The 22,848-nt window shown below is 41.3% G+C and overlaps 1 protein-coding gene across 2 annotated transcripts in view; it reads left to right on the top strand.

Annotated features, from left to right (window-relative positions):
* The window catches only part of zgc:92313 (serine protease), a 51,764-nt gene that overhangs the window by 4,061 nt on the left and 24,855 nt on the right, over nt 1-22,848 (top strand). For both annotated transcript variants that reach the window (XM_013131976.4, XM_010866861.4), the window contains exon 3: nt 644-723. In XM_013131976.4, coding sequence (XP_012987430.2) covers nt 644-723 — 80 coding nt within the window. The remainder of the gene's footprint in view (nt 1-643; nt 724-22,848) is intronic.

Raw genomic sequence — 22,848 nt, 5'->3', positions numbered from 1 at the left:
GTAGGTCCCAGCTGAGTAAATATGTGGAATGTGCCAAATACCCCCCAGAAAATAATAAAATTTATATAAATAAATATATAATAACACAAATAAAATGGCAATTGTTTCAGCTTGCCAGTGGGCAGGACATTAAACCAAAAAGGAGGTTAATTTGCATCTGTGTGTTACAAAATGTACTTTGATATGTGTTAATAAACATTAAAAGGTTCCATATGTGGGACTATTGTAGACCATTTATTGTCAAATAAAGTCCTATGCATGCACAGTATGTGGACGTAAATGGAATAGCTTGTGTCAGATTTATTTTGACAAAAGGGAAGGGAAGTGAAGAATTTGGTCTTGACTAGCATTTGGGAAGTCTTTAACAATTTTGACGTATACATTTGAAGTCTTCTAGCAGGCAGCCATTGCTTTCAGTAGTAAACCAACAATGCTGGAGTTGTCCCATACTCTTACCAAGTGAGCTACACAGGAAAATTAGAATGACATACATTAGCATAATATAAATGATCATTCCACTAGTGTGAGCATTGTTATCAGCATTGCACATAGTGGCTAGTGATTTTAGCTGATCTGCTGAAAGAGATGAATAATAGACTTGTTTTGATGATTCCCGTTGTCCTGCCACCTCCTCTATGTTTAGACTACGAAGGATGGTCATGTTTGTGGGGGCTCAATCATCAATTCGGAATGGGTGCTGTCTGCTGCCCACTGCTTCCCAAAGTAAGTATTTACTGTCAACTCTAGAGAGGCTTGAGCACATCGCTAAATAACAAAGGACCCATGTGCCAACAAACTCATCTACCCCTATCCCCACACATTCACAGCACTCCAAATTTTACATGGTTCATTTAGCGTTTACATTTGGGAATATTTCTGATTTACTTAATTACCATTAAGAGCTGAAAATGTTTCATTACCCCACACAGTCAACCATCTGAGGTCCTCAATGTAGGGATGTCACGGTACCGGAAAGGTAGTAGTCGATACCAATACCAGTAAGATTCCATGATTCTAGATACCCAATTATTTTCCATTGTAAAAAACTAAAAAATAACAATAAATCACATGTACTTTACATGTACTTCAACACACAAACATTTAAACATTACAAAAAACAACAGCAGTGGCATGTAGCCTTAAAGTAATAAATAAATAAACTACAAAAATTTAAAAAAAATGTTTGTAGCCTTCAAGTATTTAAAACAAAGTACTCTGCTTAAAATACAATGAATCAACTTTTTATGACACAGAATTTCAATGGCAGTACCCAGCTGAGGCATGAAAAAAACGAAACAATAAAAAGGTAAACATAGGCTATAGATTAGAATAAACACTGATCAGGGTCCAAATATCAAGTGTAGCACTGGCATATAGCCTTAAAATAAGAAAAGCAACTGACACAAGCTGTAACTCTCTATCATCATTAAGTTTTTGAAATATGTGGAAGATATGTGAATGTCTTCCACATAAATGGTAAGACAGAGGAGAGGGTTATGTGCTTCTCACCACTGAGTGCATCAACAATGCCACGTTTCCATTGGTGCCAAACCCCTGATGTTTTTACCATGTAGTCCAGATTATTTTCCTGTTTCCACTGACACGAGCCAGGGCCAGTCGACCACTAGTCCATGGCTTAGTAGCCCGGCTCTCACTTGGTTTTTAGGCAGGGTTTGCGAATTGACATGTGACATGGTGTGAATACTCGGCATGTTGTTCTAATGGTAATGTGTATTGTTTTCTTTAGGCCTCTCGTAATGGTTTTCATCCGATCTAACAAACAGATCCCTGACAAAATAATGAAAATTAACCGAAGATTCAGAACGGAAAGAGTTGGATAGACCATATGTGGTACGACTCAATTGAAAAACGGAGCGCTGAAACCAAGACGTTGCCTGCAGACCCTTTTACAACAAAATTACCCCAAATCCTTCTATTAAAGGTAGATAATCTTGACAAATATGATGGCAATTTTATAAATCAGAAATCTTAAAGGAGGAAATAAAGAGACTAAATTCTCTTGGCACAATTTAAGTTTTATTAATTATTTGCAAATAAGAGAGACCCGCAAACGCTTACAAACATAATCATCCGAGGAGTCTCTAACTTAATACTGGTCAATCAACAGTATTTAAACAGAGAAAAAGGGGTGTGGTAAAATCCTGCACAACTGCCCCAACTCAACAGGACACATTCCCTTTGTTCTATTACAACCTAAGCTTCACACAAAGGACAAGCTCTCCTTCCCCCCCATAGGTAACTTCTTCAATTCTAAGAGTTCCAACCGAACCCGGACAGACAATAGATGCCCTGAGTTATACAGATGTGCAGATTAATGAGTAACCATTTCATCTGCTGATACCAGTCAATGATGCCCCCTAGGCAAATACCAGATCCCCCCACATTCCTTTTCTAATTTGAAAAAGGGTACTCAGTCCTTTAATCAGTGAGAATACATTGGTAAGAGACATTGCCACAATACAAAATACTTATCAAACTAAGTAATGATACTGGCTTACACAAGTGTTGCAAGTGTAGGGAATGTAGGTGGAGAAGGAGCCGGTCGCAGGAGTTTGAGGAAGAAATGTTTTATTCCTTAAGTTCAAACACATTATTTTAAACAAACTGAGCACGGCATTATTTTATTTTTCGTAACCGGAAAACTAAATTGCATTGATTGTTGACTCCTCCTGAGCCCCTCAAGTCCTTGGTACCAAATGTATAGTGGAGCCAACATTAGCATAAATCACTGGTGTGACCCTGGTGCCGGGGTAAAGCACCAGTGGAAACGCAGCATAAAAGGACTCTGGACCAAAAACGTCTTTGACGTTGTAATGTCAGTGTCTATGGGCTTCAGATGGCATTTTTTCTGTTTTCTGCCAGCACAGCACACAGCTTTCTGCTGCTCCAAAAGCCTTTCCACCATATCATATGAAGAATTCCAATGAGTGGGTTCATGTATGAGTTTGTTCTGGGAGTGGGTGGTCCATCTGTATTTTGACGAGTTGACGTGAAAACCTTGGTGATCTGGTGAAGGCGGACACATTTGAGATCTCCCCAGAATGGATAGATGATATTAAGGTCAGGAGATTGTGATGGCCACTCCAGAATCTTAACCCTTTTTCTGCTGTAACCATTGGAGGGTCAACTTGGCCTTGTGCTTTGGGTTATGTTGTGCTGGAAAGTCCAAGAATGTCCCATGTGCAGCTTTTGTGCAGAAGAAAGCAAATAGTCTGCCAGTATTTTCTGATAACATGCTGCATTCATCTTGCCATCTATTTTCACCTGTGCCTTTAGAGCTCACACAACCCCAAAACATTAGTGAGCCACCACCATGCTTCACAGTGGGGATGGTATTCTGTTCACTGTAGGCCTTGGTGACCCCTCTCTAAACATAGTGCTTATGGTTGTGACCATAAAGCTCTGTTTTGGTCTCGTCACCACCAAATTACATTGTCCCAGAAGCTCTGAAGCGTGTCAAGGTGTTGTCAGGCATATTGTAACCAGACTTTTTTGAGGTATTGGCGCAGTAAAGGCTTCTTTCTGGCAACTCTACCATGCAGCTCATGCAGTATCGTCATATTGTGCTTCTTGAAACAACCACACCGTCTTTTTCCACAGACACTAATTGCAATTTAAAAAGCCACAGGTGTGGGAAAATCACCTTTACTGCCTATAACAAGGCTAAACATTCAAGGGTATGTAAACTTTTGATCAGGGCCATTTGGGTGATTTCTGTTATCATTATGAGTTAAAAAGGAGCTAAACAACTGTGATAATAAATGGCTTCATATGATCACTATTCTTAAATAAAAAGTCTTAGCATGATCAATCATAGTTTCAAAATCAATGCCAAAATGTCACAATTTCTGCCAGGGTATGCAAACTCATGAGCACTGTAGCTCAATAACTGCAAACAGCAGAGGCTATACACTCAGTGCAAGCAGTAGTTTAAAATTACTGACATTTTGACAGACCATTAGTCTGGAAATATTTATAATGTTAATGTTATATTTTGATGACCGACTGAATGGTAAGGTTGGTAGCCTACTGCTACGAGCTATGGTTTCATTACGTTAGCCTAAACACTGTAGCCTTTAGCATGTAGCCACATGCTAAACATTGTATGGAGCAAAGATGTTAGCAATGTCTAAATGCTTGGCTACAAAGTACCTATGGTACTGTACAAAAACGAGTATCGTCATATTTTCTGAATTTTGGCATCGACTTGGTACCGAGTGTTTCCAACACTCAATTCCTTGATACTGACTCCTAAATCACAGCTGGTATTTTAACGATTAGAACATCTATTTTATTGTTTAACACAATGATAAATGGCTTCTAGCTAAATATTCAAACTTGGCGTGATGTTAATGCATGACAATGATCTAATGTCGAGACACTACCTTGTCAGAAAATTGTATGTGTCAATCTATCCCAATACTGGCATACTAGCTTACTGCAGTGCATACAAAAAAGTATGTACTTCACCATCACCCGCGAAGTACGTACTTGTAGTATGTAGTATACGAATTGAGATTCAGCCAATGCCTTCAATTTCCTTGTAGTTCACATAATGTAGCGGTTAGCTGTTCAACTGTTATTGTATGGACAACCATCTACAGTAATCTTTATACAAATGTACACTTCAGTTCCATTAATTAACGTTCTGTTGTCCAAGTTATTTCAGCAAAAATGGTATGGCTCATGTATAAGTAGATTTTCTGCTGTTTTAATTGCGTAATGGTTGAAGACACAGTCTGCCACATAGACTGTATATATAATGGACGACGCCCTTTCGCTCTTTTCCATTGGTGAAAAATGAAGCCACCAGTGTCCTGATACGGCGCGGACATCTTGTACTTGCGTCTGCGCAGATAGCGATCTTGGGACCAGTTCTGCGCAGTAGTTATGCGCAGTAGCGAGAAGGAAGTAAAGCCGTAAAGCCGCGAAATCAACGGCGCCACCCCTGTGCCCCGCCCTCACTCTCCCTCGCAGAATGCGCATACCGTAATCAATCGCAAGTCCAAGTACAGTACAACCTTTGCTTGTTAAACCTAGACGATATGTTATAGCCTAACTTACATCATGTTTAACCTTAATTTAGAATAGGCCTAATACAAAAATAATTGGTAACTTCTAGCTAACGATCACCTGCTAGCTATTAACATGGCTATTAACGAGGCTTGTTGTCTTTTAGCTAACGTTAGCTAGCCCATTACATTTATTTACTAATTAAATAGCTTATAAATGTAACTTACCGAAAAAAATTCAAAGATCGATTGGAAATGCCAGATCGGTTAGCACAATGTACTGCAGAACAACCCATTATGTCCGTGTGAAATTATATCAATTATAGAAATTTAGAGATTAAATGTAAAGTTCCAATCTCCTCAGTCCTCCGAAGATTCAGTGGCTCCTCGGCTCAGATAGCTGTCAATCACAGCTGTGAATCACGACGTCACACCACCGTTTTTAGAGCATTAAATAACTAACTAAAAACAAACTTATTTTAAAAACAAACTCTTGAATTTACATTAGCGTGATACAAACTACAGTAAATGACAGAAACCAGCTTCGGAAAAAATATATTTGAAGGGTAATTTAATTGTTTAGTTGATCTCGCGTCCCATTGAATAACATGGGGAGGGCGGGGTTTATGACCTATACTGGGACCACTCACCAGGGGGCGATCGAGACGTTTTGGCTTCACTTTTCAGGGCTTGTGCGGCACGCTTGGTCTGCCACATAGGAAACCAGCCAGGGACAACAACAATCAACCTTTTTAATCACAGGCTGGCTGAACTAGGCTTGCCTGGTTCTTTTTCAGTTTTTTTTACTATTTTTAAGCATTATTTGAAGATTTATTTGGGGAATTTAAATGATATGCTGATAGTGTTAAACTAAATTTTCAACTTTAATTTGAGATTTTCATCCATAGTAGATGAACAATTTAGAAATTATAGCATGTTTTGTACAACCCTGTTTCCAAAAAGTTGGGACACTGCCTAAAATGTAATTTAAAAACAGTGTGCAAATTGTTTAACCCCCATATTCAATAGGTAATAGTACAGGGACAAGATATCAAATGTTGGAACTAAGACTTCTTTTTTGTTTCTTGAAAAATATATGCCTACTTTGGGATCTCATTTGCGGTACATAATATCATTAAAATATTCAGAAGAATATCTGTATTCAGGGGACAAGGCCGAAAACCAATATCTGTGAAAATGTTATGTTGCTGCAATCACAAAGTAAAAAAAAAAAATTTAACTCTACAATACAAAAAATAAACCATATACAGTGGGGAGAACAAATATTTGATACACTGCTGATTTTGCAGGTTTTCCTATTTACAAAGCATGTAGAGGTCTGTAGTTGTTATCATAGGTACACTTCAACTGTGAGAGAAAATCACATTGTATGATTTTTAAATAATTAATATGCATTTTATTGCATGACATAAGTATTTGATCACTCACCAACCAGTAAGAATTCCGGCTCTCACAGACCTGTTCATTTTTCTTTAAGAAGCCCTCCTGTTCTCCACTCATTACCTGTATTAACTGCACCTGTTTGAGCTCGTTACCTGTATAATAGACACCTGTCCACACACTCAAACAGATTCCAACCTCTCCACTATGGCCAATACCAGTGAGCTGTGTAAGAACATCAGGGATAAAATAGTAGACCTGCACAAGGCTGGGGTGGGCTACAGGATAATAGGCAAGCAGCTTGGTGAGAAGGCAGTAACTGTTGGCGCAATTATTAGAAAATGGAAGAAGTTCAAGATGACGGTCAATCTCCCTCGTTCTGGGGCTCCAAGCAAGATCTCACCTCGTGGGTCATCAATGATCATGAGGAAGGTGAGGGATCAGCCCAGAACTACACGGCAGGACCTGGTCAATGACCTGAAGAGAGCTGGGACCACAGTCTCAAAGAAAACCAGTAGTAACACACTACGCCGTCATGGATTAAAATCCTGCAGCACACGCAAGGTCCCCCTGCTCAAGCCAGCGCATGTCCAGGCCCGTCTGAAGTTTGCCAATGACCATCTGGATGATCCAGAGGAGGAATGGGAGAAGGTCATGTGGTCTGATGAGACAAAAATAGAGCTTTTTGGTCTAAACTCCACTCGCCGTGTTTGGAGGAAGAACGATAAGTTCCACCCTAAGAACACCATCCCAACTGTGAAGCATGTAGGTGGAAACAGTAAATTAATTACTTACAAATCATACAATGTGATTTTCTGGATTTTTGTTTTAGATTCCGTCACGCAGAGTTAAAGAGTACCTATGATAAAAATGTCAGACTTCTACATGCTTTGTAAGTTGGAAACACTGCCGATTTTGCAGGTTATCAAATACTTGTTCTCCCCACTGTATAAGCAAGATCCAGAACCACCGCCGCCTTCTCTAGGCCCTAGTTCATTTAAGACGGACGGAGGCTGTCAGGTTCAAAATCACTAGTAAGAGGTTGTAAGGCTCTGACTTAGTTGTAAATCAAAAGAACCCACTGGAAACCGCAAACGGGTCTTAAGCATTTATTCATAGAGCTCTGATGCAATTGGAAAAACACAATATGCATCATTTGCATCAAGAGAGCTGTCAGTGTCAAGACCAAGCCGAAGCAAAGCGAGTCCAATTCGAGACTGTGATTTCGGATATTAGATCACCACCATTAAATGACCTAAAATGTTTCATATTTTTGTATTCATATTTTGGAAGAATGGAACATTTCCCATGAAAACAGAATTAGCAGAAAGTAGTTTAAATTGGGGAAAATACCTATTGAGCCTTACATCTAATAGACTGATCTATTTAGTTATATTTTTATTGGTCTTTTGACCAGTCACCCAAGATGAATTGCCCTTGTTGCGGAATATTCTTTTCCACTTCTCAGGTTTGAGGGTTGAGTCCACTTGATTCTTATTTCTCAATTATAAATTATCCATGAAACCAATACTTTTATCCTAATAGTTTATTACAAGCTTGTAGAGGATACACAAAGTACACTCGTGCATTTTCCTTGGCAAATTGTAGCAGGTCAAGTCTTGCAGGCATGGAGTCTGTAATATGTGTTTTAACTAGCCACTCAAAGCACTTCATGATGATTGGTGTGAGTGCTACAGGGCGGTAGTCATTCATGCAGAGGACTTTTTGCTTTTTTGGCACAGGAACAATGATGGACTTTTTGAAGCAGGTGGGGACCACTGACTTACGTAGCGATAGTTTGAAGATATCAGTAAAGACATCAGCCAGTTGGTCTGCACAGACCTTGAGAACACAGCCTGAGATGTTGTCTGGTCCAGGTGCCTTATGGGTGTTAATCCTTTTTAGGGCTTTACAGAGGTCTGACCTGGTCATTTGGAAAGGGCAGTCGTCCTGGTCCATTTGAGTATACATGCCAGGGATGATGTTCTCAAAGCGAGCATAGAAAGAGTTCATATGGGTGTTCTGTCTGCTGTTTTCTAATGGCAGCCTGCAGTTATTTCATTGCTATCTTAGCCTTAGCATCCGGGGACATGTAGACTGCCATAACAACAATAGATTTAAACTCCTGAGGCAAGTAAAAAGGCCTGCATCTAATCATCAGGTATTCCAGATTGGTTGACCAATGAAGTTAGTTTGTACACCATTTTTTGTTTACATAAATGCACAGCTCTTTATAAAGTGTGACGTACATGATGGTTTGGGAAACAGGCGTAAGTACGTCGTAACAAGGGCCATCTTAAGGCTACATGTGTCATTAAACCATCGTAAGTGCTACGTTATCGGGAAACTGGTTACCGGCTATCGGACCATTGCTCAGTGGTCCAAAGTCCTCTCTTCAGATAAAAGTAAATTGTGCATTTCATTTGGAAATCAAGGTCCCAGAGTCTGGAGGATGTGTGGAGAGGCACAGAATCCAAGTTGCTTTAAGTCCAGTATGACGTTTCCACTGTCAGTGATAATTTGGGGTGCCATGTCATCTGCTGGTGTTGGTCCACTGTGTTTTATCAAGTCCAGAGTCAGTGCAGCCATCTACCAGGATATTTTAGAGCACTTCATGCTTCCATCTGCTTACAATCTTCATGGAGATGCTGATTTCCTTTTCCAGCAGGACTTGGCACCTGCTCACAGTGCCAAAACAACTGGTTTCTGGTTTGCTGCCCATGGTATTCCTGTGCTTGATTGGCCAGCCAACTCTCCTGACTAGAACCCCATGGAGAATATATGGGGTTATTGTCAAGAGGAAAATGACATGCATCAGATCCAACAACACAGACGAGCTGAAGGCCGCTATCAAAGCAATCTGGGCTTCCATAACAGCTCAGCAGTGCCACAGGCTGCCTCTGTGCCACACTGCATTGATGCCATCATTGGTGTAAAAGGAGCCCAGACCAAGTATTGAGTGCATAAGTTAACATACTTAGGAAAACTTTGCATGTGTTTTGAGTTAATTATCTGATTAGAGCTCTTCTCAGGTCGACATTTCTGTATTATACATTTTTTATTTTAATATTTTGAGAGACTGGATTTTTGATTTCCATTAGCTATAAGCTGTAATGATCATGATTGAAACAAAAAAAAGGCTTGAAATGTTTCACTTTGTTTAATGAATTTAAAATATATGAAGGTGTCCCTTATTTGAATTACAGGAAAAAAATAACTTTCCCACGACATTCAAATTTTTTGAGATGCACCTGAATATTATTGCTCATTAGACGCAACAGTACACCAAGGAGAAACTGAGCACAGCTATTGAACTTCACATACACTCAAATCCATACTGTGTATTTTGTTCATCTGCCTCTTTCTTAAAAATTAAAAGACAATTAGAATGTTTGGAAAAATTTGCCCAGGTTAAATGTGACCTGGTTAAATGGTTAAATGTTTCATCAATTGACACCTAATGTCAACTCTTCATCAGGTTAATGTGAAATAACATTTTATGAAAAACCTCTATACAAGTAGGCGTAGCTTCCCACTACCCACATTACTTTCTGTTAGCATGTGCACATATTTTACAATGATCTTTTAGGTAACTACATCAATGCACTCCCTCTCCTGTTCTTGGTTCTCATCATTCCTGTAAGTTACCTTTATTTTGCAACTATATTTTATCAGTTTCTTTATTAAATAATTTACTAAACTTACGTGACGAGCTAAGTAACACGCAAGACTCTTAAAAATGTTTTTTCAATGTTCGTTACATTTCAAACAGACATTCTCATCAATGTCAGTTAAACTGCTTGAACAATAATACGTGTTCAGTACGCATTTCCTACTTGCTAATTAGGCTATGTTTTGGAAATTTCACACATTCTGTGCACAACACTGTGCTAAATTATTTTATAAATTACAGTATGCTATGTCAGCATTTTAAGCTAAACATTCAGATATGTTCCATCAGCTTAATTTGATGTGGTTTATAGCTCCGGTAAACTATTTTGACACTTGACAATATTCAATTAAGAAGTATACACAATAGCTAAAGTGTATAGCCCCTCAACCCGATTAATCATTTTGCTAGCTAGATACAATATAGTTATCAAACACAAGTTTGATTTGTTTTCCTTTTGGTTACCAGTCAATGCCGTTGTAATTGACTCCATTGGACACATACAGTATCTCACTAAAGTGAGTTCACCCCTCACATTTTTGTAAATATTTGAATATATCTTTTCATGTGACAACACTGAAGAAATTATACTTTGCTGCAATGTAAAGTAGTGAGTGTACAGCTTGTATAACAGTGTAAATTTGCTGTCCCCTCAAAATAACCCAACACACAGCCATTAATGTCTAAACCGCTGGTTTATTGAGGGAATCAGTTATGAACCATTCCTTGTTAGACCGATGTATCTCATCTTCATCCGCATATCCGTACTCGGGTCGCGGGGGCAGCAGCTTCAGCAGGGGACCCCAAACTTCCCTTTCCCGAGCCACATTTGCCAGCTCTGACTGGGGCATCCCGAGGCGTTCCCAGGCCAGTGTCGAAATATAATCTGTCCACCTTGTCCTGGGCCTACCCCGAGATCTCCTCCCAGCTGGACGTGCCTGGAACACCTTCCTAGGGAGACGTCCTGGGGGCATCCTTACCAAATGACCGAACCACCTCAACTGGCTCCTTTCGACGCAAAGGAGCAGCGGTTCTACTCCGAGTTCCTCACGGATGGCTGAGCTTCTCACCCTATCCCTAAGGGAGAAGCCTGCCACCCTTCTGAGAAAACCCATTTCAGCCGCTTGTACCCAGCCTTCATGACCATAGGTGAGGGTAGGAACGAAAATTGACCGGTATATCGAGAGCTTTGCCTTCCGGCTCAGCTCTCTTTTCGTCACAACGGTGCGGTAAAGCGAATGCAATACCGCCCCCGCTGCTCCGCTTCTCCGGCCAATCTCCCCCTCCATTGTCCCCTCACTCGCGATCAAGACCCCGAAATACTTGAACTCCTTTACTTGGGGTAACGCCTCATTCCCTACCCGGAGGAGGTACTCCATCGGTTTCCTGCTGAGAACCATGGCCTCAGATTTAGAGGTGCTAATCCTCATCCCAACCGCTTCGCACTCGGCTGCGAACCGGTCCAGTGAGTGCTGAAGGTCACAGACTGATGTTGCCATCAGGACCACATCATCCGCAAAAAGCAGCGATGAGATCCCCAGCCCACCGAACTGCAACCCCTCCCCACCCCGACTACGCCTCAATAAACTGTCCATAAAGTTACAAACAGGATTGGTGACAAAGCGCAGCCCTGGCGGAGGCCAACCCCCACCTGGAACGAGTCCGACTTACTACTGAGAACCCGAACACAGCTCTCACTTTGGACGTACAGGGATTGGATAGCCCTCAGAAGGGACCTCCCCACCCCCTACTCCCGCAGCACCTCCCACAGTATCTCCTGGGGGACCCGGTCATACACCTTCTCCAGATCCAGAAAACACATGTAGACAGGATGGGCATATTCCCAGGCCCCCTCCAGGATCCTTGCAAGAGTAACGAGCTGGTCGGTTGTTCCGCGACCAGGATGGAATCTGCATTGTTGTTCTTCAATCTGAGGTTCGACTATCTGCCGAACCCTCCTTTCCAGTACCTTTGAGTAGACTTTCCCAGGGAAGCTGAGAAGTGTGATACCGCTGTAATTGGCACCCACCCTCTGGTCCCTCCACACCCAAAGCTTTCAAAATATCTGGACGGATCTCGTCAATCCCCGGAGCTTTGCCACTGTGGAGTTGTTTGACTTACCTGCCATGGAGATTGACAATGCTTCCCCATCAGCCTCCAGCTCTGCCTCCACTATAGAGGGCGTGTTAGTGGGATTTAGGAGTTCCTCAAAGTGTTCCTTCCATCGCCCAATTACCTCCTCAGTTGAGGTCAACAGTGTCCCATCCTTACTGTACACAGCTTGGATAGTTCCCCGTTTTCCCCTCCTGAGGTGACGGACGGTTTTCCAGAAACACCTTGGTGCCGACAAAAAGTATTTCTCCATGGCTTCCCCAAACTCATCCCACACCCACTGTTTTGCCTCTTTCACAGCAGAAGTCGCAGCCCTTTGGGACTGTCGGTACATTGCAACAGTCTCCGGAGTCCTCCGGGATAACAAATCCCGGAAGGCCACCTTCTTCAGTTGGACGGCTTCCCTGACCACCGGTGTCCACCAGGGTGTTTGATGCATCTTAGACCTTTTAGACCACAGCTCCCCGCCGCACCTTCGGCAACGGAGGCTTTGAACATCGACCACTCAGGTTCAATGCCCCTAACCTCCACAGGGATGCCAGAAAAGCTCCGCCGGAGGTGTGAGTTGAAGATCTTTCGGACGGGGGCCTCCTCCAGACGTTCCCAGTTCACCCGCACTACCCATTTGGGTTTTCCCGGTCTGTCCAGACTCTTCCCCCACCCCCTGACCCAACTCACCACCAGATGTTGATCGGTTGAGAGCTCCGCCCCTCTCTTTACACGAGTAAAACATGCGGTCTCCGGTCCAATGACACGTTCACAAAATCAATCATCGACCTTCGGTCTAGGGTGCTCTGGTACCACGTACACTTATGAGCATCCTTATGTTCGAACATGGTGTTCGTTTTAGATAATCCATGATTAGCACAGAACTCTAACAACAAACGACCACTTGAGTTCAGATCAGGGAGGCCGTTCCTCCCTATCACACCTCTCCAGGTGTCTCCATAATTGCCCACGTGTGCGTTGAAGTCCCCCAGCAGAATTATGGAGCCCCATATAGCACTCCATTCAGGGTCTCCAAGAAGTCCAAATACTCCGAACTGCTGTTTGGGGCATATGCACAAACAATAGTCAGAGATTCTCCCCCCACATCCCGTAGGCGTAGGGAGGTGACCCTCTCATCCACTGGGGTAAACTCCAACATAGCGGCACTCAGCCGGGGGCTTGTGAGTATACCAACCCCCGTCCGGCGCCTCACACCCTGAGCAACTCCAGAGAAGAATAAAGTCCATCCCCTATCCAGGAGTATGGTTCCAGAACCGAGACTGTGAGTGGATGTAAGCCCCACCAGATCTAACTGATAGTGCTCCACCTCCCTCAAAAGTTCCGGCTCCTTCCCCCACAGGTAGGTGACGTTCCACGTCCCCAGAGCCTGCCCCTGCCGCCCGGGTCTGGTCCGTTGAGGCCCCTGGCCTTCACTGCCACCCATATGGCAGCGCACCCGACCCCAGCGGTTCCTCCCATGAATGGTGGGCCCATAGGATGGACAGGGGGGTGCCACGTTGCTTTTTCGCGCTATGGCCGACCGGGCTCCGTGGCAAACCCGGCCACCAGGCGCTCGCCGGCGAGCCCTCCCTCTGGGCCTGGCTCCAGACGGGGGCCCCGGGCTTCCTCCGGGCAGGATAACTCCTCCTCTTCCTCGTTTATACATAGGGTTGTTTTGAACCATTCTTAGTCTGGCCCCTCCCCTGAGACCACTTTGCCATGGGAAAACCTACCAGGAGCACTAAGGCCCGGACAACACAGCCCTCAGGTTCATAGGAACACACAAACCTCTCCACCACGATAAGGTGATGGCTCCCGGAGAGGTGTTACAGAGACCGATGTAACAGAACGTAATAGTCTGATGCATATTCCAAGGTGTTCTCCTTCATAGTTAAAATGCAGGTTACAATGACACAGCTCTAGTTGTCTCTATTCTAGCTGCTTCAACGGCCAGGTCAGGAGAATCTGTGTGTTCTCCTTTGTTAATGCCAAAATGACCAGTTTTATCTAAGAGCTCTATAGCTGCAGGCCGGGTCGAAAGTGATTATTACTAGTAGCAAAAACTAACTTTTCTGTCCGTGACTTCAATTCACTGTGCCTAATATCTAAACACAGATGCCCTCCTGTAGCGTGTGGCATCGACCCCAGGTTCCTCTCTCAGCTACCTGGACAGGAGATGTACCTGGTATGGACCCAACCAGCGTGGCATGAGGTCGTGCAGTTGGTCTTCCCCAGTAAACGTTGTCAAGAAACGGAGCTTTTCCTTAGCTTATGTTGAAGTATCACTCTCAAAGAGTAGATCAAGAACCATTCAGTTCATCCTCTAACCAGATCTCAATTATAATATAAAAACATCTGATTGTCTCAGAACTATAATCAAATTCACCTTTGCTTCACATAAATGATTAAATAACTTATTGCAAATCAAAACATTTCATACCATCTCAAAAACCCATTTCAGGCAACCCCCCCCCACATACACACACACACACACACAGGTGTTTGTGTGAGTGAGTGGCGCACTCCAGGGGGTCTGTACTTTACCATTTAGACTATGTAAGATTCCTCAACTTGGTTTCTAGAATAGAACTTGATGCAGAATTCCTTTGTCAGTTTAAAAAAAAAATCTGTTTTATTTTTGAGTTACACTATAACGTAAATTAGAAGTGTAAGTATTCTTTAATTAAATCTATTATAATAATTATGGATATGGAAATATTGGTTGATATTTTTCCATAAATCCAGCAATGAACATGTAACAAGGAACGTCATCGAAAAGAAAATAACATAACAGCCATTACCTCATCCATGGTTGAACCAACAACTAATAAATACCATTTGTGAACATTATGAACCCCACCACCACCCGTTCTTGTTGGAGGACGCTGAACCGACAGAATGAACATGTAACAAGGAACGTCATTGAAAAGAAAATAACATAACAGCCAACTCATCCATGGTTAACCAACAACTAATAAAATACTGAGCGCTCTCTGTTGCTGTGTGGAGAATGGGGATGTGTGGAGCAGCCTGTGTCAGTTACCGCTTTTATTATTTTCCCCTCCCCCGACTGAACGTCACTCACTCACTCACTCACTCATCCAGGCATGTACTGCGGTCTCATGAGAAAACGCAGCTTTTTGATATAACGGTTTTCTTGTTCCCGAATACAAATATTTTTTAAAGTAATTGTTTGAAATAAGTATTTGTAAAAACCAAGTTATTTGTGCCTTTCCGAATACTGTTTTCGGGTTCGGCTCCACCCCTAGTAAACATGTATGGAATAACAATGTGCTCCCTGCACCTTTTTACCCACTTATTCCATAATGAATGACATTAAAATGATTTCTTCTAATCAAATATCAAACTGAACAGTCACATTCTCATAGTCACTATTCATCCCAACAAATGTGTTCTTTCTTAGCTAAACCAAATCTAAATTTGTAAGAGGTATTCTACTCAACCATTACCATGTTAGATTTTGTTACATTCCAACATGAAAGCTATTGAGAGGAAAATATATTTAGCTTGCACTTAAAGTTTGATTATCCCAAAACTGAATATACTCATGTTGGGCAAATGACCACAGGTGAGACCAGTCAGAACAATTGAATTTAACCCATAGTAATAGGCTACTTTGCTTTAATGGGAAAGGTTGGTAGAGGCCATCCCAGGGGGTCTGCCCCCCTTCCTGGAGCCCAGGACTTTACCCACTTCTGGTAGGCCATAAAGGCCAAATAGATTGTTTAAAATGTTCATGAAAGTTTCCTCACAAAACGTGACAAATTTAGACGTCATGCTTTCAACATAGCCGATATCCTACCTTAACTGAAGGTTCTGAGTTATTGCTCTACCCATCTGATATCGTTGCTGTTTATAAAAAAATTGCTTATCTTATCAGCACAGTAACAACAGGGAGAAAAAAAACCCTCAAGAAAGGCCACGTTAACAGATGCAGGATGTCACTAAACTCAAGGAACAATCAGGAAGTGATCCCCAGGATATTCCAATGAGACCTGTAAACACTGTTACATTAAAACCCTATTTGTGCATCAGACAATTTACCATTTCAGAATTTAAACTCCAATAACGAGTATCAGGCGTTGGACTTAAAACACAAGTATTATCCCAGTTATCACTGTAAATACAAACAAAGTGAAATTACAATACTAAACCAAACCCAATTCAACATTTAAATTAGGACATCTAATTTTACGGGCTTTGGCTATTTTGCCCTCAGGCTATGACTATATCGGATGCAAATCCAGTCTTCATGGGAAACAGCGTGTTTTCTTTACATTAAAGACTATCGCCATGTGGTTCTTCATTCTACTCTATACAAGGAGAGAAAAACAATATTTTAACCCTTTATAATGAAAGCACAAGACCATATTTTATCAAATTAGGAAAGCATCATTTTACCAATTTCCTATCTATCACTCAGGTTGATTTAATCTGAAAAGAAATGTATTCTCGTATAGAATCCAAAATTATCATGCGAATACCTCCATGTGCGGCAGCCACCCGCTCAACACTGGAAGTGTCAGCGCGTAGGTAAAAGCCGCAAGAGTGGACCTCCCCAGAGAATCACATTAACGACGCGATAAATGCGTTCACCCAAGTGTACACCAAACACACACAGGGAGTACCAAAAAGGAAAAATGCATTTACTAGGTCGACCACAACCAGATATCGACAATTTAATCTCCAAAACCCATTATATACAGGAGCAATCCCTACTCCATCTCACAGTCCAATTGCGTAAAATCCTGCACGAATCGCCCCGCAATAGGTTGACAGCATGGGAGTGTTACTTGTGCCATCAGGACACAGAACAATGGTGGTTTCTCAACTACAGTGGCTATAACTGAAATACCCTAAAAATAACTTCTATTTACCATACTTCTTCAAATCTATCAACCCTGACATACCCGAAACCAACCACCCAAGTTTACTAAATCCTGAAAAGGTATGAATCCTGTATACTCTAAATATGTCATAGAAAAAAACAGGATTGTGTTAAGGAATGATCTCACTGGTTGATGTGCTCTGGTCCGTCTCCTCTGACCATCAGCATCCCTCCCTCAAGCAGTTCAGCGTTCCGGCGAGGCCAGAGAGGATACCGGAACTGTCTCTATTCTTACAGTAACACTACATCTTAAACAGCCGTCATCCTTATTCCCCCGGGTATCTTCCCAAGTCCAGTCGAATGTCTAGCGGTAGCTTCATAAATTTAAATGTAGCGGTTAGCATAGTCTCTTCCTCAACCCCGGGTCTTTGGTCTTAACCGCTGTAAACACCGGCTGGGCCAACAGAGGTTACGTATCTGGTGTCTTCTCCCCACTTTCAAATCATTTCTAGATTTCTTTTCTCTGGTTTTACTTAAACATGTTTTGTTCTAAACATCAAGGATCGGCCCTTTTTCTAAAATATATTTTTTTAAAGCGCAGGACTTTGTCTGGCTTTTTAAAAATGTACAACCATCTGATTAATGCAAAACAGTATTAAAGTATTTAGTAAGATACTATTTATTCATAGACAATGAAACAGCATTTATTTAAGATTATAAATTATTTGTCTACTGAGAACTAATTGTATTTATGTTTATACATTTTGATATTGACATTTTCTGTTAATTTCTGTCTGTGTTAAGTAATTATCAAGCCAGAGCCCTCCTTTCCCTGAGAAACACAGCACCCTTGGTCAATTGCCTAAGGGATGACACTATACAAATTGAAGAAATGCTTCTTTGATGCATCAAATATTTCTGAAAGTCAGGGCCACCACTGGCATATCGTTCAGCGCCAAAGCCACTATTGTTCTAAAGCAGTCACAAAGATCTTCAAATCTAGTGAAAATTAAAAGGCTAAAGTCCAACCCAATCTTTAAAGTCTATCTTAAAGAGTGATATAATCTACCTCTTATTTTTAGCTCAAATCCTAATTACCAGACACACATCCAGGGCAACCTCATAAACCAAACTCCCTGAGATGGGCATCCTTGATGAACAGCTTCACTTTAGATGCAAGGTCTTACACTCAAACCTACACATCACCCCTCCCTACCTTGAGAACCCCAAGAGCCCTAAAACCAGACCCCTTCCTCTGAGAAGGCTAGTCTTCCACTTTTCTATCTTCCATTCTACGGCCTACCTCACAAGTCAGGGCTATCACCGGTGTATCACCCTGTACCAAAGCCCTTATTATTCTTTTCCTTGTGCATTCACTATTGACTTACTTTAAAACCCTTATATACAAATCTTAAGTGACAGAAACCTAGGGAAATTTTAAAAAGCAAGTCATTAAACTGTATACACACACACTGCCTGCCCCAAGAGCCCTAAAACCAGACCCCTTCCTCTGAGAAGGTCACAGCCCCCATCACCCAGACCCCCCTTGACCAGGACCCCCTTCCCTAACCTGAGACTCCCAAAACCAGACACCCTCCTCTGAGAAGGCCATCACCCTGACCCCCCTTGACCACCTGACTTCCTCTGAAGAGTACCACAGCCTCTCCCTAATCATAAGAAACCCAGGCTCATCTCCCTCCCATGAGAAACACATGTAAAAAAGCATCTTACACCTGTGAAAGCATATATACTGTGATGGCAATTTCTTAAGTCCAAATAGTTCTATGAAAATGTTAGGTAACACAGGAGAAATCAATTGCACAATAAACAGTTTAATATACTTGCAAGGAGAGAGTACGCAGGTTACAAAGTAACAGTGAATAGTCTCTAAATAAAACATCATTTCGACAGTATTTATTACATAGAAAAAGGGGTGTGGTAAGATGCTGCCATCTGTCTCATGTCAATCAAACACATTCCCTTTGTTCTATCACACAAGTCAAATGCTATCTTCCCCCACCTTATCCTTCCTGCCATAATGTTTACTGTAGTGTTTACCCAAAGGGGCCAACTGACCTTACTCCCCCCAAGGACCAAATTCCTGAGGAACAAAAGACTGACACCCTTCTTCAAAGTAAAGATCTACATATCAGCCAAATGGAAAGACAGACATTTCTCAAATGTACCTTAGTTCAAAATTTCCATAACAATACATAAATCACTTTTTTTTTATGTATTCTTTCACTATCCAAACATCCTGGGTCAACATCATAAAAATCACCCCTCCCTGAAAGACACCTGGGAAGTCCGGAAATGAACCCTTTTAACCCTTTTTGACATAAACGATAAATTATTAGTCCCATAATCACCTTCACCTTCGGTCACACCACTCAAAGGTCAATCCCTAAAGACATAAATCAGACATTGAACACACGAAAGTGTAATAAAGTGTATACTATCCCTCTTTGGTGGGATATTGAGATATGCTAGTGGAGGTTTTGCACTAGCAATGATGCTGGTGATTTTCTGATAATAATAATATTTATTTATAATAATAATAATATTATTACTACTACTACTACTCTTTGGTGCACTCAATACTACTAAATATGTTGGAAATAATAAAAATGAAAAGCATCCTGAATCGGTAGCGAATTGGAATTGATATATTGATTCATGTGCCATCCTTAAACTGGGCTAATCACTGGCTAAATAGCAAATAATGTCCACTGTGTACAAGCTCTGACATCTGGTGTATGGAGAAAAAAGTTCACTCTTGAGCTCCTGAGATGCTTTAACTCTGCTCACAAAAAATTCTAAGACTCCATTTTGCAGCATTAGATATGCTGGTGGCAATTGTTAATTAGAATATTGATTTATTTTTTATAACTTGTTTGTGTTGCACCACCTTCCTTTTATTCATAATCAGGAAACTAAGAGTGTATCGTTATAAAGTATATTGGCTAACAGTTATGTTCAGGCACATTTTCTGAAAAGGTGGCAGGTTTTTGCTAGACCGTATAAGCGGAGCCTGCTAAGAAGGGTGAATGTCTCTTACTGAGTGAGTGACTGACTACCACTTGTTAAATAGTGTTGTGGTTAGAGAAACAGACTTGTGAACTATAGGTCCAGAGTTTGTATCTCCTTACAGGCAAAGCGATGTACACGTTGTGAATTATTCCATATTGATGAAAACTTTGCTGGCTAAAACTGAAACTGAATACGGTTATATTGCGAATGTTTCTGGCATGGAATATTTCATCTTCAGTCTCGCTAGCAATTGCTCAATTCTTATTATGATTGTTCCTAGGAAGTTAGTCGATACTTGTAAGCCTATTGCTGGCTAATAAGCTGTTAAAATGGGGATTGGCAAAAGCAATACAGTTCATAGACTCTATTTGTGGTGCAGGTAAACTTAATAAAAAAAGTTAGTCAGTTTAACACAATCCTCAATAGAGTCTAGCGACTGCTGAAATGTGTAATGTGGTGGCGTAGTGGTTAAAGACAGTGCCTCATGTGGAAGACCTCAGTTCGAATCTATTCAGAGTAACAACATTTATTAATTATTTCTGGTAGATTCCACGATTCTCTCGTCTTTTCACTTGATGAAAAAGTTAGTTATCCTCGCCTTTATTGATAGTTATTGTATAAATGTAATTCACAATTGAAAGAAAGTATGTTTTGCCATGAAGGAAAACTATACGTTCTTATGCCATGAAATGAAATAGCTTTGGCAGACTCGCTAGAAATTTCTCAATTCTTATGACTATTCCAGTAAGTTAGTAGATACCGGTAAAGCTTATTACTGGCTAAGATGCTGGTATAACAGCCAGTGGCAAATGCAATACATAGCCGTTATTTGTGGTGGAGGTAAACTTTTTAGTCAGTTTAACTGTATCAATGTCATTCACAAATGGCTAATTAACTATTAAAACACCCAGTGGCTAAAGAGGATTTGTTCAGGATAGAGACAAGAGGCTATACTGACACCCAGCAAATGTACGGCTCTGTGGTGTAGTGGTTGGCGACATGGCCTTTCACGTGGGCAACCCGGGTTCGAATCTCGAGTTGGCAACATGTTCTATTGGGGGCCGGCTGAACTAGGCTTGCCTGGTTACTTGTTTATACAGAAATGCTCAACAGCCTACAAACAGACTACGCTCATGCCAATGGCAGGACACATTAATGACTAAGTGAACACTGCTTATGTAATTCCTTTGCTCAGGATGAGAGGATAGTTGTTTATCCTTGGTTAGTGGGAGATATTTTTGGAAGCAGGTGGGCTTTGTGGTCTATGTGGGATCAAGCAAGATCTATATCATTGTGTCCTGTTCCATTTAAACATAGGATATGAGCCCTTGGACCCCACCTTGGGACTACCAGGCCTGTAGGACTCGTAGCTGTCCCTGTCCAAAGTTCACCCCATTGTGTTGCAGATCATGTTGTTGCCTGACAATTCCGACTGCTACTGCTCTCACCCCTCCTGATTGTCCTTGTCCACCTGGTCATGCAGCTGACTTGGGATCAGTTTATAGAATCTGGACCCAAGTCATAAGCATTAATTAATTATTACACTTTCTGGGCCCAGTCTACATGCACTGACCCCCCCCAAAGGGGGTCAGGAGCCCTATTATTTTTGTTACGCATGGAGGTCAATGGGGAATGGAGGTCTATGGTGATTCAATGGGAGTCTAAGGGGAACACAGATGTCAGTGGGGTATGACTTGACATCAATGGTGAATGAAAGAGTGGGTATACACTAACTTGTCAACTACAGTATCTAAACATTTTTGAATCTTCTGTTCTAACTAATATTTATATCCATGTTAAACTACTTGAACAATAATGCATGAGCAGTACACATTTCGAACGGGCTTATTACATTTTGGAAATGTCACGTTTATCCATACTATGCACAATGCTGTGCTTAATGTTAATCAATAATAGTAGGCTATACTGACATTGTAAACTAAACATTTTAATGTGTTCAGTCAGCCTTCCTTAATATTGTGTATAGCTCTCAAACCTTTGACATGTATCAGTATGGAATTAAAGAGTCTATACATAATAAAGTGTATAGCCCCACTACAAGATTAATAATGATGCTAGTTTGTTACAATATGTTGTTAGAGTTATATTCACAGAAGTTAGATGAGACAGTCCTCAGGAGCCCCCAACATCCTGGGGTCCCAAGCAGTTGCCTGCTTTACCTGCTCACAAGCTACACTTTTGGTTCTGTGGATCTGAATCTGCAACGTGCGTGTAGTCTGCAGCGCAATAAAGTTTTGGAAATTAGAGGAAAATGTCTGGCATACCATAACTCTAAAATTCACATGTGCGTATTGAACTGTAGGGGCGTACAGAATGGTTGGTTCAGTAACATTCCCCATAGGTAACGTCTGGAACGTCCTTGCTTCCCAGGCAAAGGAATGTTAACATTAGGACTGCCAGGATATTTTGACCCCAGTAACCACCAGAGCCGAATGCCGTTTTGCCTCATTAGCATACTAATCATCCCTATTAGCATACACATTCTCCTCCGCAGCATCACCACCCAGCCAGAGCATCAGTTCATTATGAAACTATAAAGAGGACTCTAAAAAATAATGAATTACAGATTTTGTTTGTTGAAAGTTGTTAATGAATTTGAAGAATACAGGAATGTTTTTGTCTTAAGTCTTATCATACAAAAAAATACGATTAAGAAAAGAATACATTTACATTTACATTTGATGAATTATACAAAAAGCTGAATCTCCTATCGTTTGTATTATGTTTCAATAAGAGCCTAATTT

Source organism: Esox lucius, chromosome 5, assembly GCF_011004845.1.
Source record: "Esox lucius isolate fEsoLuc1 chromosome 5, fEsoLuc1.pri, whole genome shotgun sequence".
In the NCBI taxonomy this organism is placed as follows: domain Eukaryota; kingdom Metazoa; phylum Chordata; class Actinopteri; order Esociformes; family Esocidae; genus Esox; species Esox lucius.
This window is presented reverse-complemented; position numbering and strand designations above follow the sequence as displayed.